At 45.2% G+C, this 14,879-nt stretch overlaps 1 protein-coding gene across 1 annotated transcript in view; it reads left to right on the top strand.

The window, feature by feature from the left end:
- Positions 1–14,647, top strand: part of LOC126251966 (ketohexokinase-like) — a 35,668-nt gene extending 21,021 nt beyond the window's left edge. The window contains exon 5 of the mRNA XM_049952730.1: positions 14,343–14,647. Within this exon, the coding sequence (XP_049808687.1) occupies positions 14,343–14,619 (277 nt within the window). The 3' untranslated portion in view covers positions 14,620–14,647. The remainder of the gene's footprint in view (positions 1–14,342) is intronic.
- Positions 14,648–14,879: the final 232 nt, after the last annotated feature.

The following is a 14,879-nucleotide window of genomic DNA, read 5'->3' as shown; positions in this document are numbered from 1 at the left end:
GTGTCGATGGGGATGAAATGACGATGATAAGTCCCTGAGCGGAGAAAATCTCCGACCCAGCCGGGAATCGACCCCGGGCCGTTAAGTATGACATTCCCTCTCGCTGACCACTCAGCTACCAGGGGCGGACGTAGCAGGCGTGGAATAAGTACATAAAGTCGTTCTTTAATTAACTTCCTCGTTAAGCAGTAGCAAAATCTCAGAGTGCGTCGGTACGAAATTCCTCTAACGTTGTTGTAATTTGATGCAGCTCTCAATGCTACTCTATCCGGAGCAGCCTCTTCATCTCCGAATAAATATTTCAATCTACGTCCTTCTGAATCTGACTACTGTATTCATATCTTGGTCTGCCTCTACGATTTTTAAACTTCGCTTCAGTGCTAAAATGGGCCGGCCGAAGTGGCCGTGCGGTTAAAGGCGCTGCAGTCTGGAACCGCAAGACCGCTACGGTCGCAGGTTCGAATCCTGCCTCGGGCATGGATGTTTGTGATGTCCTTAGGTTAGTTAGGTTTAACTAGTTCTAAGTTCTAGGGTACTAATGACCTCAGCAGTTGAGTCCCATAGTGCTCAGAGCCAGAGTGCTAAAATGGTGATCCCTTGATATCTCCGAATTTGTCCTAACAACCAGCCCCTTCTTCTAGTTAGGGTGTGCCACAAATTTCTTTTCTCCCCAACTCTGTTCAGTACCTCCTCATTAGTTACGTGATCTACCCACCTAATCTTCAGCATTCTTCTGTATCACCACATTTCGAAAGCTTCTATTCTCTTCTTGTCTAAACTGTTTATCATCCATGTTTCACTTCCATACATGGTTGAATTCCATTCTAATATAGACGGTCTATACAAGAGAGATGAACTTGAAGACAACATTATAGAAATGGAAGAGGATGTAGATGGAGATGAGATGCGGAATGTGATACAACGAGAAGAATTTAACAGAGCACTGAGATACCTAAGCCAAAACTTCCTAACATTTAAATCTATATTCAATGTTAACAAATTTCTCTTCTTGACATTGCCAGTCTACATTTTCTATCCTCTCTACTTCGGCCATCGTAAGTTATTCTGCTGCCCAAGTAACAAAACTCATCTACTACTTTAAGTTTCTTATTTCCTGTTCTAATTCTCTCGGTATCACCTGATTTAATTCTACTACATTCCACTATTTTTGTTTTGCTTTTGTTGATGTTCATCTTATACCCTCCTTTCAAGACACTTTCCATTCCGTTCAATTGCTCTTCCACGTCCTTCGCCGTCTCTGACAAGAGTTACAATGCCATCGGCAAAAAAGTCTCAAAATTTTTATTTCTTCTTCCTGGTATTTAATTCATACTCTATTTTTTTCCTTTACTGCTTGTTCAATGTACAGACTGAGCAACACTGATGATAGGCTAAAACCCTATCTCACTCCCCTCTCAACCATTGCTTCCCTTTCATACCCTTCGACTCTTATAACTGCCATCTCGTTACTGCACAAGTTGTAAATATCCTTTTGTTCCCTTATTTTAGCGCTGCTACCTTCAGAGGTTCAGTGAGAATATTCCAGTCAATGATTTCTCTGGAATTGGAATTATTACATTATTCTTAAAGTCTGAGGGTATTTCGTCTGTCTCATACATCTTGCACACCAGATGGAAGAGTTTTGTCAGGACTGGCTCTCCCAAGGCTGTCAGTAATTCTGATGAAATGTCGCCGACTCCCTGAATTCTTGTTTTGGCTTAGATATCTCAGTGCTCTGTTAAATTCTTCTCGCAGTATCACATTCCTCATCTCATCTCCATCTACATCCTCTTCCATTTCTATAATGTTGTCTTCAAGTTCATCTCTCTTATATAGACCGTCTATATATTCATTCCACCTTCCTGTTATCACTTCTTTGCTTGGGACTGGTTTTCCATCTAAGCTCTTGATATACGTACATCTGCTTCTCTTTCCTCAAAAGGCCTCATAATTTTCCTGTCGGTGGTATCTACTTTTCCCCTAGTGAAATATGCTTCTAAATCCTTAAATTAGTTCTCTAGCCTTTCCTGCCAAGCCATTTTTCACTTCCTGTCAATCTCATTTTTTAGACGTTTCTATTCCCTTTTGCCAGAATCATTTACTGCATTTTTATACTTTCAGCTTTCATCAGTTAAAATCAATATCTCCTGTGTAATCCAACAACTTCTATTAGGTCTTGCCTTTTTACCTATTTGACCCACTGCTACCTTCACTATTTCATTTCTCACAGCTGCCCACCTGTCTCCTAGCGCATTCCTTCCCCCTATTCTTGTCAATCATTGCCTAATCCTCCTTCTGAAACTCTCAACAGTCTCCGGTCCTTTCAACCTTTCCGGGTCCCGTCTCGTTTATTTCCTACTTTTTGGAATTTCTTAACTTTTAATCTATATCTGATAACTAGTAAATTGTGGTCAGAATCCACATCTGCCTCTGGAAATATCTTACAATTTAAAATCTGGTTACGAAGTCTCTGTCTTACGATTATATAATCAATCTGAAACCTTCCAGTGTCTCCAAGTCTCTTCCACGTGTACAACTTTCTTTCATGATTCTTAAACTAAGTCTCCGTTATGATTAAATTACGCTCTGTGCAAAATTCTACCAGCAGATTCCTCTTTCATTTCTTTCCCTCAGTCGATATTCACCTACAGTTTTTGCTGCTCTTCCTTTTCCTACTACTGAATTCCTGTCCTCTATCACAACTAAATTTTCGTCTCCGTTAACTACCTGAGTAAATTCTTTTATCTCATCATACGTTTCTTCAATCTCCTCATCGTCCGCGGAGCTGGTTGCCATATAAACTTGTACTACTGTGGTGAGTGTTGGCTTTACGTCTGTCTTGGCTACAATAGTGCTATCACTACGCTTTTTATAGTTGCTTACCCACATTCCTATTTTCGTATTCATTATTAAACCTACTCCTGAATTACCCCTATTTCATTTTGTATTTATAATCCCGTAGGCACTTTGACCAGAGGTCCTGTTCCTCCTGCAACCGAACTTCACTAATGCCCACTATACCGAACTTCAACCTATCCACTTCTATTTTTAAATTTTCTAACGTATCTGCGCGATTAAGGGATGTACTCGTTTCACGCTCCGATCCGTAGAACGCCAGTTTTGTTTCTCTTGATGATGACATTCTCCTGGATAGTCCCCGCCCGGGGATCCGAATGGCGGACTATTTTACTTCTGGAATATTTTACCCAAGAGGATTCCATCATCATTTAACCACACAAATGAGCTGCATACTCTCGAGAAGAAGTACGACTGCAGTTTCCCCTTGCTTCAGCCTTTCGCAGTACCTGCAAGGAGGTTTTGATTGATGTTACAAGACCAGATCAGTCAATCATCCAGACGCTCCTGCAACTACTGAAAAGGCTGCTGGCCCTCTTCAGGAATCACACGTGTGTCTGGTCTCTCATCAGATACCCATCCGTTATGATCGGACCAGCGGTACAGTTATCTGTATCGCTTAGGCACACCAGCCACCCCACCAGAGGCAAGGTCCATGGTTCATAGGGAGATGGAGGAGGGTGGGGGTGGGGGGGCGGAAGGACGACATTAAAAATAGGGTAGCAGCAAGGCAGGTGGCTCTCTAACATATGCAGTGTAATCTAAAATCCATATAAAGTTCATAATCATCAGGAATATCGCAAATTCGTCACAGAATCTGAAATGATAACATCCAGTGAAATTAGTAAAGTTCACCGCTGCTTATCAATAGTTAAATAACGATACAGTTCGTGTGAACGCAAAGGAATCAGTCTCTAAAAGTGACTTGAAATTCTAAGTACTGACCGAATTCAAAGTCAACATTTTACTCCCACACATTTCTACAGAGTCATGAAATATTTTCAAGTGTTCACCTCGCGTACACAAAATGTCGGAAGTCCTCTAAGCGCTGTGAAACCGTGCCGCACTGGCCACCCTGGTTCACTTTATGGGAAATACCAAAAATTAGTTATATGTGGTGACTTCTATGTTAATTTTGTATGTGATTGTGCAAGAAAAAGGATGTGGTTAGATCTCTTAAACTCATATGATCTGATGCAGATTGTGTTTTCTCTAACCAGGGTGCAGGGAGACAACAGCACAGCCACAGACAATATTTTTATTCATTCTTCATTACGGAATGAGCATTCTGTTAGTAAAAGGGTGAATGGCCTTTCAGACCATGATGCACAAATTTTAACACTAAATGGCTTTTGTACTCAAACCAATGTCATATTTGATTACAAACTATGAAGGAAAGTTAATCCAACAGCGATAGAGAATTTTTTAAACCTTGTAAAGGAACAAGAGTGGCAGGATGTTTATAGTGCTGATAACATAGATGATAAATGCAATGCTTTCCTTAACAAATTTCTCGTGCTGTTTGAGAGTTGCTTTCCATTACAACGTTCTAAACGGGGTACTAGCAGTAATAGGCAGCCCGGGTGGCCGACTAGTGGGATAAGAATATCTTGTAGAACAAAGCGGGAGTTACATCAGAATGTTAGTAGTAGTCACAATGAAGCTACATTAGCCCGTTTCAAACGGTGTTGTAAGGTGCTTAAAACGTTATTAAGAAGCAAAGAGTATGTGGTGCAAATAGAATAGCTAATTCACAGGACAAAATTAAAATCATATGGTCAGTTGTGAAGGAAGTGTCTGGTCAACAGCACAAGGTCGACGATATACAGTCAGTTCGTAGTAAAAATATTTCTGTTACTGATAAGTCATCTATGTGTACAGTATTTAACAATCACTTTTTGAGCACTGCTGGTGAATTAAATAATAACTTAGTTTATACAGGGAATCATATAACTCTCTTGGGAAATACCTTTTCGAGATTGATGTCTGAAATACTCCTCTGTGAGACAGACCGGGAGAGATTGAGTCAATAATTAAATCCATGAAGACTAAGTACTCTCATGGATACGATGGAGTGCCTAGCAGAATATTAAAGTACTGTGCTACACATGTTAGTCTTGTACTTAACATTCTTTGTAATTTTTCCTTTAAGAATGGTCAGTTTCCTGAACGATTAAAGTACTCAGTAGTAACGCCGCTTTATAAAAAGGGAGAAAGGGATAATGTAGACAATTTTAGACCTATTTCTATGCCATCAGTGTTTGCAAAAGTTATAGAAAAGGCTGTGTATATGAGGATAATTGATCATTTTATATCACACGATTTGCTATCAAATATACAGTTCGGCTTTAGAAGTCGTTTAACAACTGAAAACGCTATATTCTCTTTTCTCTGTGAGGTACTGGATGGATTAAACAAAGGTTTCGAAGGATACGCATATTTCTTGATTTAACTAAGGCGTTTGACTGTGTTGATCACAAAATATTGGTCCAGAGTAGCTCACCATTGGTTCACCCTTTAACAACAGACAGCAAAAGGTTATTATTCACAATGCTGAGAATGTCTGTGATGTGTGGTCTGAGTGGGGCACGGTTAAATTTGGAGTGCCCCAGGTATCAGTGTTGGGGTCACATCAGTTCCTGATTTATGTACATGATACACCCTCTAGTATTATAGATAATTCTAAAATATTTCTGTTTTCTGGTGACACTAGCTTGGTAGTAAAGGATGGTGTGTGCAACATTGGTTCTATTTCAAATAGTGCAGTTCATGACATTAAGTTCATGGCTTGTAGGAAATACACTAACGCTAAATCACAGCAAGACTCAGTTTTTACTGTTTCTAACAAACAATTCAACGAAACCCGACGTTTTAATTTCACAGAATGGGCATATGATTAGTGAAACTGAACAGTTCAAATTTCTAGGTGTTCAGATAGATAGTAAACTGTCGTGGTAAGCCCACGTTCAAGATCTTGTCCAAAAACTTAATGCTGCCATTATTACTATTCGAACGGTATCTGAAGTGAGTGATCGTTCGACACGAAAATTAGTCTACGTTACTTATTTTCATTCGCTTCTACATCTACATCTACATCTACATTTATACTCCGCAAGCCACCAACGGTGTGTGGCGGAGGGCACTTTACGTGCCATTGTCATTACCTCCCTTTCCTGTTCCACTCGCGTATGGTTCGCGGGAAGAACGACTGCCGGAAAGCCTCTGTGCGCGCTCGAATCTCTCTAATTTTACATATGTGATCTCCTCGGGAGGTATAAGTAGGGGGAAGCAATATATTTGATACCTCATCCAGAAACGCACCCTCTCGAAACCTGGACAGCAAGCTACACCGCGATGCAGAGCGCCTCTATTGAAGAGTCTGCCACTTGAGTTTGCTAAACATCTCCGTAACGCTATAACGCTTACCAAATAACCCTGTGACGAAACGCGCCGCTCTTCTTTGGATCTTCTCTATCTCCTCCGTCAACCCGACCTGGTACGAACCCCACACTGATGAGCAATACTCAAGTATAGGTCGAACGAGTGTTTTGTAAGCCAACTCCTTTGTTGATGGACTACATTTTCTAAGGACTCCCAATGAATCTCAACCTGGCACCCGCCTTACCAACAATTAATTTTATATGATCATTCCACTTCAAATCGTTCTGCACGCATACTCCCAGATGTTTTACAGAAGTAACTGCTACCAGTGTTTGTTCTGCTATCATATAATCATACAATAAAGGATCCTTCTTTCTATGTATTCGTAATACGTTACATTTGTCTGTGTTAAGGGTCAGTTGCCACTCCCTGCACCAAGTGCCTATCCGCTGCAGATCTTCCTGCATTTCGCTGCAATTTTCTAATTCTGCAACTTCTCTGTATACTACAGCATCATCCGCGAAAAGCCGCATGGAACTTCCGACACTATCTACTAGGTCATTTATATATATTGTGAAAAACAGTGGTCCCATAACACTCCCCTTTGGTACGCCAGAGGTTACTTTAACGTCTGTAGACGTTTCTCCATTGAGAAAAACATGCTGTGTTCTGTTTGCTAAAAACTCTTCAATCCAGCCACACAGCTGGTCTGATATTCCGTACGCTCTTACTTTGTTTATCGGGCGACAGTGCAGAACTGTATCGAACGCCTTCCGGAAGTCAAGGAAAATGGCATCTACCTGGGAGCCTGTATCGAATATTTTCTCATGAACAAATACAGCGAGTTGGGCCTCACACGATCGCTGTTTCCGGAATCCATGTTGATTCCTACAGAGTAGATTCTGGGTTTCCAGAAATGACATGATACGCGAGCAAAAAACATGTTCTAAAATTCTACAACACATCGATGTCAGAAATATAGGCCTATAGTTTTGCGCATCTGCTCGACGACCCTTCTTAAAAATTGGGACAACCTGTGCTCTTTTCCAATCATTTGGAACCTTCCGTTCCTCTAGAGACTTGCGATACGCGGCTGTTAGAGGGGGGGCAAGTTCTTTCGCGTACTCTGTGTAGAATCGAATTGGTATCCCGTCAGGTCCAGTGGACTTACCTCTGTTGAGTGATTTTAGTTGCTTTTCTATTCCTTGGACACTTATTTCGATGTCAGCCATTTTATCGTTCGTGCGAGGATTTTGAGAAGGAACTGCAGTGCGGTCTTCCTCTGTGAAACAGCTTTGGAAAAAGGTGTTTAGTATTTCGGCTTTACGCGTGTCATCCTTTGTTTTAATGCCATCATCATCCCAGAGTGTCTAGATATGCAGTTTCGATCCACTTACTGATTTAACGTAAGACCAGAACTTCCTAAGATTTTCTGTCAAGTCGTATGGTATTATATTTTGGGGTAACTTCTCATTCTGTAAGGATATTTTTGGCTCTGAAAAGGGCAGTTCCGGCAATAAGTGGTGTAAGTGCGCGAACCTCTTGTCGACCCTTGTTCACGAGTCTGGGTATTCTGACAATGTTCTCGATATACACTCCTGGAAATGGAAAAAAGAACACATTGACACCGGTGTGTCAGACCCACCATACTTGCTCCGGACACTGCGAGAGGGCTGTACAAGCAATGATCACACGCGCGGCACAGCGGACACACCAGGAACCGCGGTGTTGGCCGTCGAATGGCGCTAGCTGCGCAGCATTTGTGCACCGCCGCCGTCAGTGTCAGCCAGTTTGCCGTGGCATACGGAGCTCCATCGCAGTCTTTAACACTGGTAGCATGCCGCGACAGCGTGGACGTGAACCGTATGTGCAGTTGACGGACTTTGAGCGAGGGCGTATAGTGGGCATGCGGGAGGCCGGGTGGACGTACCGCCGAATTGCTCAACACGTGGGGCGTGAGGTCTCCACAGTACATCGATGTTGTCGCCAGTGGTCGGCGGAAGGTGCACGTGCCCGTCGACCTGGGACCGGACCGCAGCGACGCACGGATGCACGCCAAGACCGTAGGATCCTACGCAGTGCCGTAGGGGACCGCACCGGCACTTCCCAGCAAATTAGGGACACTGTTGCTCCTGGGGTATCGGCGAGGACCATTCGCAACCGTCTCCATGAAGCTGGGCTACGGTCCCGCACACCGTTAGGCCGTCTTCCGCTCACGCCCCAACATCGTGCAGCCCGCCTCCAGTGGTGTCGCGACAGGCGTGAATGGAGGGACGAATGGAGACGTGTCGTCTTCAGCGATGAGAGTCGCTTCTGCCTTGGTGCCAATGATGGTCGTATGCGTGTTTGGCGCCGTGCAGGTGAGCGCCACAATCAGGACTGCATACGACCGAGACACACAGGGCCAACACCCGGCATCATGGTGTGGGGAGCGATCTCCTACACTGGCCGTACACCACTGGTGATCGTCGAGGGGACACTGAATAGTGCACGGAACATCCAAACCGTCATCGAACCCATCGTTCTACCATTCCTAGACCGGCAAGGGAACTTGCTGTTCCAATAGGACAATGCACGTCCGCATGTATCCCGTGCCACCCAACGTGCTCTAGAAGGTGTAAGTCAACTACCCTGGCCAGCAAGATCTCCGGATCTGTCCCCCATTGAGCATGTTTGGGACTGGATGAAGCGTCGTCTCACGCGGTCTGCACGTCCAGCACGAACGCTGGTCCAACTGAGGCGCCAGGTGGAAATGGCATGGCAAGCCGTTCCACAGGACTACATCCAGCATCTCTACGATCGTCTCCATGGGAGAATAGCAGCCTGCATTGCTGCGAAAGGTGGATATACACTGTACTAGTGCCGACATTGTGCATGCTCTGTTGCCTGTGTCTATGTGCCTGTGGTTCTGTCAGTGTGATCATGTGATGTATCTGACCCCAGGAATGTGTCAATAAAGTTTCCCCTTCCTGGGACAATGAATTCACGGTGTTCTTATTTCAATTTCCAGGAGTGTATGTATTCTTTGCTGTCGTTTCTTGTTAACAATATCAGCTCATTCCCAAGAAAAAGCAGCTTTCATTCAGTTAATACAAGGTATAAATCCAGTCTGCATTTGGATCGCACTTCCTTGACTCTTGTGCAGAAAGGTGAGCAGTATACTGCGGCATCCATTTTCAATAGCTACCACAATAATCCAAAAATCTTAGAAGTAATCCATGCACTTTCAAATCGAAACTAAAGAGTTTCTTCAGGGGTCACTCCTTCTATTCTGTCGAGGAGTTCCTTGAAAAATTAAGTTGATTCCTATGTTATATTGTCGATTACGTATACTTGAACTTACGGATTGTCTTTTTTGGGTTCATAGACAATTTATTTTATCTGTTATTACTTTTATATTGTAATTTCATGTAGTGACACGTTCCATGACCTTGGGGATTTCCTCCTCAATGTGGTCCTACGTAACCAGACGTGTAAAATAAAAAATAATCATGACGGCCACTCACTTATCAAGACACACACACACACACACACACACACACACGCTCAAACCTACGCAACGATCTGATCGGCTAATTTCAAGGCTAATTAACTCGGAAATGGCGGAATGTATCGAATTTTTTTCTTAACATTTATTTTTCAGCACAACCTACTCTGCGACACTCTTACAGTCTTTTCAGACTATCTGACCACTCTGTATATTAGCCTTTCCCCCAATGACATTGCCCGTGTACTCGTTAGATGCATATACTCCAAATATTCCATCTCTGTCTACATCCTCCTCGGTCCTGGAGGTGTGCAGTGTTTATTTATTCCAGTCTGTAATTGTAAATGAAATAATATGAGCTGCCTTTACAGTACCACAGCGAGAAAAAGGTGCTATGTTTATGGCTTTGATGTAGTAATCGATAGCGCTTTGTGGTTGAAAGCTGTCCAAAGCGTTCCCAACTGTGATGACTTTCCTTATGCTGTATGGACTATTGGGGTATCTTGTCACTATGGTATGTATATCAGTGGTCCACTTAATACGTGTACCATGCGTTTGTCCATCTACACTTCCTCATCGCTGTCTCTGTCCATCATCCTCTCCACTGTCTGTGTACGTTCTCTCCCTAACTCTCTGTGTCCACCATCCCTATCTCTGTCCATCTCATCCTTCCCCTCTCTATGACCATCTCACACTCACCCCTCTCCAACCATATCCCACTCCTCTCTCGCTCTATTTATCCATCTGTCCAACTCCTCCCCACTATATCTGCCAAATCCATCTTCAATTTCTCACGACAACTCATCTTCCCCCTCCTCTCCCATCTCTCGCTCCATCTCCTCCTCCCTCTGTCCCTACGTCTATCTCCTATTCTCAACCTCAGTCCATCTTATCCTCCCCCTGTCAATAGCTGTCTCCTCCTCCTCCTCCCCCTCTTTAAACTGTATCGACTGTTGGGGCGTCTTTTCACAACAGTATATGTAGCCACGATCCATTTCATACATGTACATATGTCTATCCATTTCCTGACCTCTAACCCTCTGTCCATCCTCCCCTCCCCCCATCGCCCCCTATGTTCTCCTCTCCACCTCTCTATGTCCATCTGTCCTACCTCTGCTCCATCTCATCACTCTCTATGACCATCTCTTCTGCACCCTCTGTCTACCTTTTCCTCCCCTTCTCTCTGCCCATCTCCTCCTCCCACCTGTCTCTGTGCATCTCCTCCTACCCCTTCTCCATCTGACCACCCCTCCCCCATCCCTCTCTTTCCATCTCCTAGTATCTCCTACCTATCTTCATTCTTCTCCCCCTCTCTCTCTCCACCTCATTCTCCACCTTTTTTTCCCCTTCCCCTCCTTCCCCCTCTCTTTTTGCAGCTCTTGCTCTTGCCTATCTCTGTCTCTCTCTTCCTATCCCTTATCATACTCCTCCTTCCATTTCTCTCTGTCCATCTCCCACTGCCACCTCCTCCACCCCCTCTTTCCTGTCCATCACCGTATGCCCCCTCTCTGCCTGTCCATCTCCTCCTCTGTAAACTTCATCTTCCTACCTCTACCTGTCTGTCTCCTCCTCCCCACTTCCCTGTCTCCACATCTCCTCCTCCATGTCCATCTCCTAATCCCACCTTCCTGTCTGTCCATCTCCTCCCCTGTTTCTCTGTCCATCTCCTCATCTCACTCTCACTATCCCTCATCTTCCTCCTTCCTGTGTGTCGACTACTGGCGTGTTTTGTCGCCATGATATATGTATCAATGTTCTATTTACATCTCCCCTCTCCCACTCTCTATGCCTGTCCTCCTCCTCCACCCCATTTCTTTGTCTATTTCTCCCTCTTCTGTTTTTCTATATCCTAATTTCACCTCTCTGTATCCATTTCCCCTATCTCTTTCCATCTCATCCCTGCCCTCTCCATGACCATCTCATCCTCAGAACTCTATGTTCATCTCCTCCTCCCTCCTTTCTCTGTCCATGTCCTTCACCTCCAACTCTCTGTCCATCTACTCCCCCTTCAATATCTGTCCATCTCCTCCTTCTCCTATTCATCTTCACCCTATTCTCTCTCTGTCTGCATCATCCTCCCCACTCTGTCTGCCAAACTCATCCTCCCAAATCTCTCATGCCAGAACTCCCTCTCCCCCCTCTCTATCCACCTCCTCCTCTCATCTGTCTCTGTCCATCTCTTCCTGTACTCTCTCTATCTCTCCCCCTTCCCATTCTCTTTGTTTATCTTCTCTCTGCCCTCTTTCTCTGTACACTTCATCCATCTGTCTCCACCAGTACATCCCATCCTCCCCATACATTCTGCCTTTCCATCTCCTCCTCCCCATTTCTCTATATCCATCTCCAATCTCTCTGCCTGTCCATCTCTTCCTCCCCCTTTTCTGCCCATCCTCATCATCCCCCCTCACTATCTATTCCTCCTTCCCTCCTATTGAAGCCCCTACAATGCATACCGATATGACCTGCACAACATGCCTGTAGTAGGGTCATAGGGTAACTACTTCATTCTGCTCATCTCTCTCACAGTTGTATGCAATAGTTTGTTCACCCCAATCACTTAATCTAAATCTCTTTGGGAGTGTTTGGGCTGCTCCCAGAACGTGTTGATCAGCTTTAAAAGAAAAAATGGCATCCACTTGTTTAAGTTCATAAACGCTGCCATTAACAGAAAATACACTCCTGGAAATGGAAAAAAGAACACATTGACACCGGTGTGTCAGACCCACCATACTTGCTCCGGACACTGCGAGAGGGCTGTACAAGCAATGATCACACGCACGGCACAGCGGACACACCAGGAACCGCGGTGTTGGCCGTCGAATGGCGCTAGCTGCGCAGCATTTGTGCACCGCCGCTGTCAGTGTCAGCCAGTTTGCCGTGGCATACGGAGCTCCATCGCAGTCTTTAACACTGGTAGCATGCCGTGACAGCGTGGACGTGAACCGTATGTGCAGTTGACGGACTTTGAGCGAGGGCGTATAGTGGGCATGCGGGAGGCCGGGTGGACGTACCGCCGAATTGCTCAACACGTGGGGCGTGAGGTCTCCACAGTACATCGATGTTGTCGCCAGTGGTCGGCGGAAGGTGCACGTGCCCGTCGACCTGGGACCGGACCGCAGCGACGCACGGATGCACGCCAAGACCGTAGGATCCTACGCAGTGCCGTAGGGGACCGCACCGCCACTTCCCAGCAAATTAGGGACACTGTTGCTCCTGGGGTATCGGCGAGGACCATTCGCAACCGTCTCCATGAAGCTGGGCTACGGTCCCGCACACCGTTAGGCCGTCTTCCGCTCACGCCCCAACATCGTGCAGCCCGCCTCCAGTGGTGTCGCGACAGGCGTGAATGGAGGGACGAATGGAGACGTGTCGTCTTCAGCGATGAGAGTCGCTTCTGCCTTGGTGCCAATGATGGTCTTATGCATGTTTGGCGCCGTGCAGGTGAGCGCCACAATCAGGACTGCATACGACCGAGACACACAGGGCCAACACCCGGCATCATGGTGTGGGGAGCGATCTCCTACACTGGCCGTACACCACTGGTGATCGTCGAGGGGACACTGAATAGTGCACGGAACATCCAAACCGTCATCGAACCCATCGTTCTACCATTCCTAGACCGGCAAGGGAACTTGCTGTTCCAACAGGACAATGCACGTCCGCATGTATCCCGTGCCACCCAACGTGCTCTAGAAGGTGTAAGTCAACTACCCTGGCCAGGAAGATCTCCGGATCTGTCCCCCATTGAGCATGTTTGGGACTGGATGAAGCGTCGTCTCACGCGGTCTGCACGTCCAGCACGAACGCTGGTCCAACTGAGGCGCCAGGTGGAAATGGCATGGCAAGCCGTTCCACAGGACTACATCCAGCATCTCTACGATCGTCTCCATGGGAGAATAGCAGCCTGCATTGCTGCGAAAGGTGGATATACACTGTACTAGAGCCGACATTGTGCATGCTCTGTTGCCTGTGTCTATGTGCCTGTGGTTCTGTCAGTGTGATCATGTGATGTATCTGACCCCAGGAATGTGTCAATAAAGTTTCCCCTTCCTGGGACAATGAATTCACGGTGTTCTTATTTCAATTTCCAGGAGTGTATACTAAACTGTATTGCTTTGCGAGGCAATCATACTTCGTCAAAATATCAGTTTTCTCACATGAACTTGACATATGTACTCCATAATTTTCAATTATCTGACAACTTCAGATGTGAAACCTTTGTCTGGAAATGGGGTTTCGTGATTTTATTTACGATGTGTTATGTTATTTACATGTTGGTTTACGTAGACATATCACGGCACTGCACTGAAAAGATATTTGAATGTTGTGCGGGGGCAGTTGAATTTGGTGAAACTAAACTTCTAATTCCTATTGTTTATAGGTCCCCTAACTCGGACCTCAGAGCATTTATGCTCAAACTAGAGTGTTCCTGGTTTACTTTATGGGAAATACAAAAAAATTAGTTATGTGTGGTGACTTCAATATTAATTTTGTATGTGATTGTGCAAGAAAAAGGAAAACTCATATGACCTGATGCAAACACTGAACAAATAAATTGTTGAAGTATTCTCATTTCTATGATTTTCCCTGGATTTATGGATGTGTGTTCCTGTTACAGAGCAACATTGGTGGTGCCGTGGGGAGAGCAGGGAGCGGCTGCAAAAAGTCCTGAGGGCGTCTTTTTTGTCCCCGCCTATTCTCCAGAGCGCGTTCTGGACACGCTGGGCGCTGGAGACACCTTTTGCGCTGCTCTGCTGTCAGCGCTGTCTGGCGGTCACCCACTGCAACACAGCCTGCACTACGCCTGTCAAGTTGCCGGAGCCAAAGTCGGCATGCACGGATACCGCGGACTTCGGGACGTTCTCAGGGAGCGTGGTGTACGCTGTCAACACTAGACAATATTTGTCTGGGAGTAGGTGATTATTCGAGTGACTAAAAAGAGATTTGTGATAATTACATCGAGATTAATTTGCTAAATTTACAGAACATCATAGTTAAAGTCGCGAACAGATTATACTGCAGCATAGTTCGATCCTGAGGTAAAAGGTTTGAGAGCAAATTGTGCAAAAAATAATCGTCGCCAATATTCAGTAGAAGGGTAGGAGAACTGGTGGAACTAGGTTCATATTCACCGGGCCATGCACCAATGCAGTGG

This window comes from Schistocerca nitens, chromosome 4 (assembly GCF_023898315.1).
Source record: "Schistocerca nitens isolate TAMUIC-IGC-003100 chromosome 4, iqSchNite1.1, whole genome shotgun sequence".
In the NCBI taxonomy this organism is placed as follows: Eukaryota; Metazoa; Arthropoda; class Insecta; order Orthoptera; family Acrididae; genus Schistocerca; species Schistocerca nitens.
Note: the sequence above shows the minus strand (reverse complement) of the source record. Positions and strands in the feature narration are given on the sequence as shown.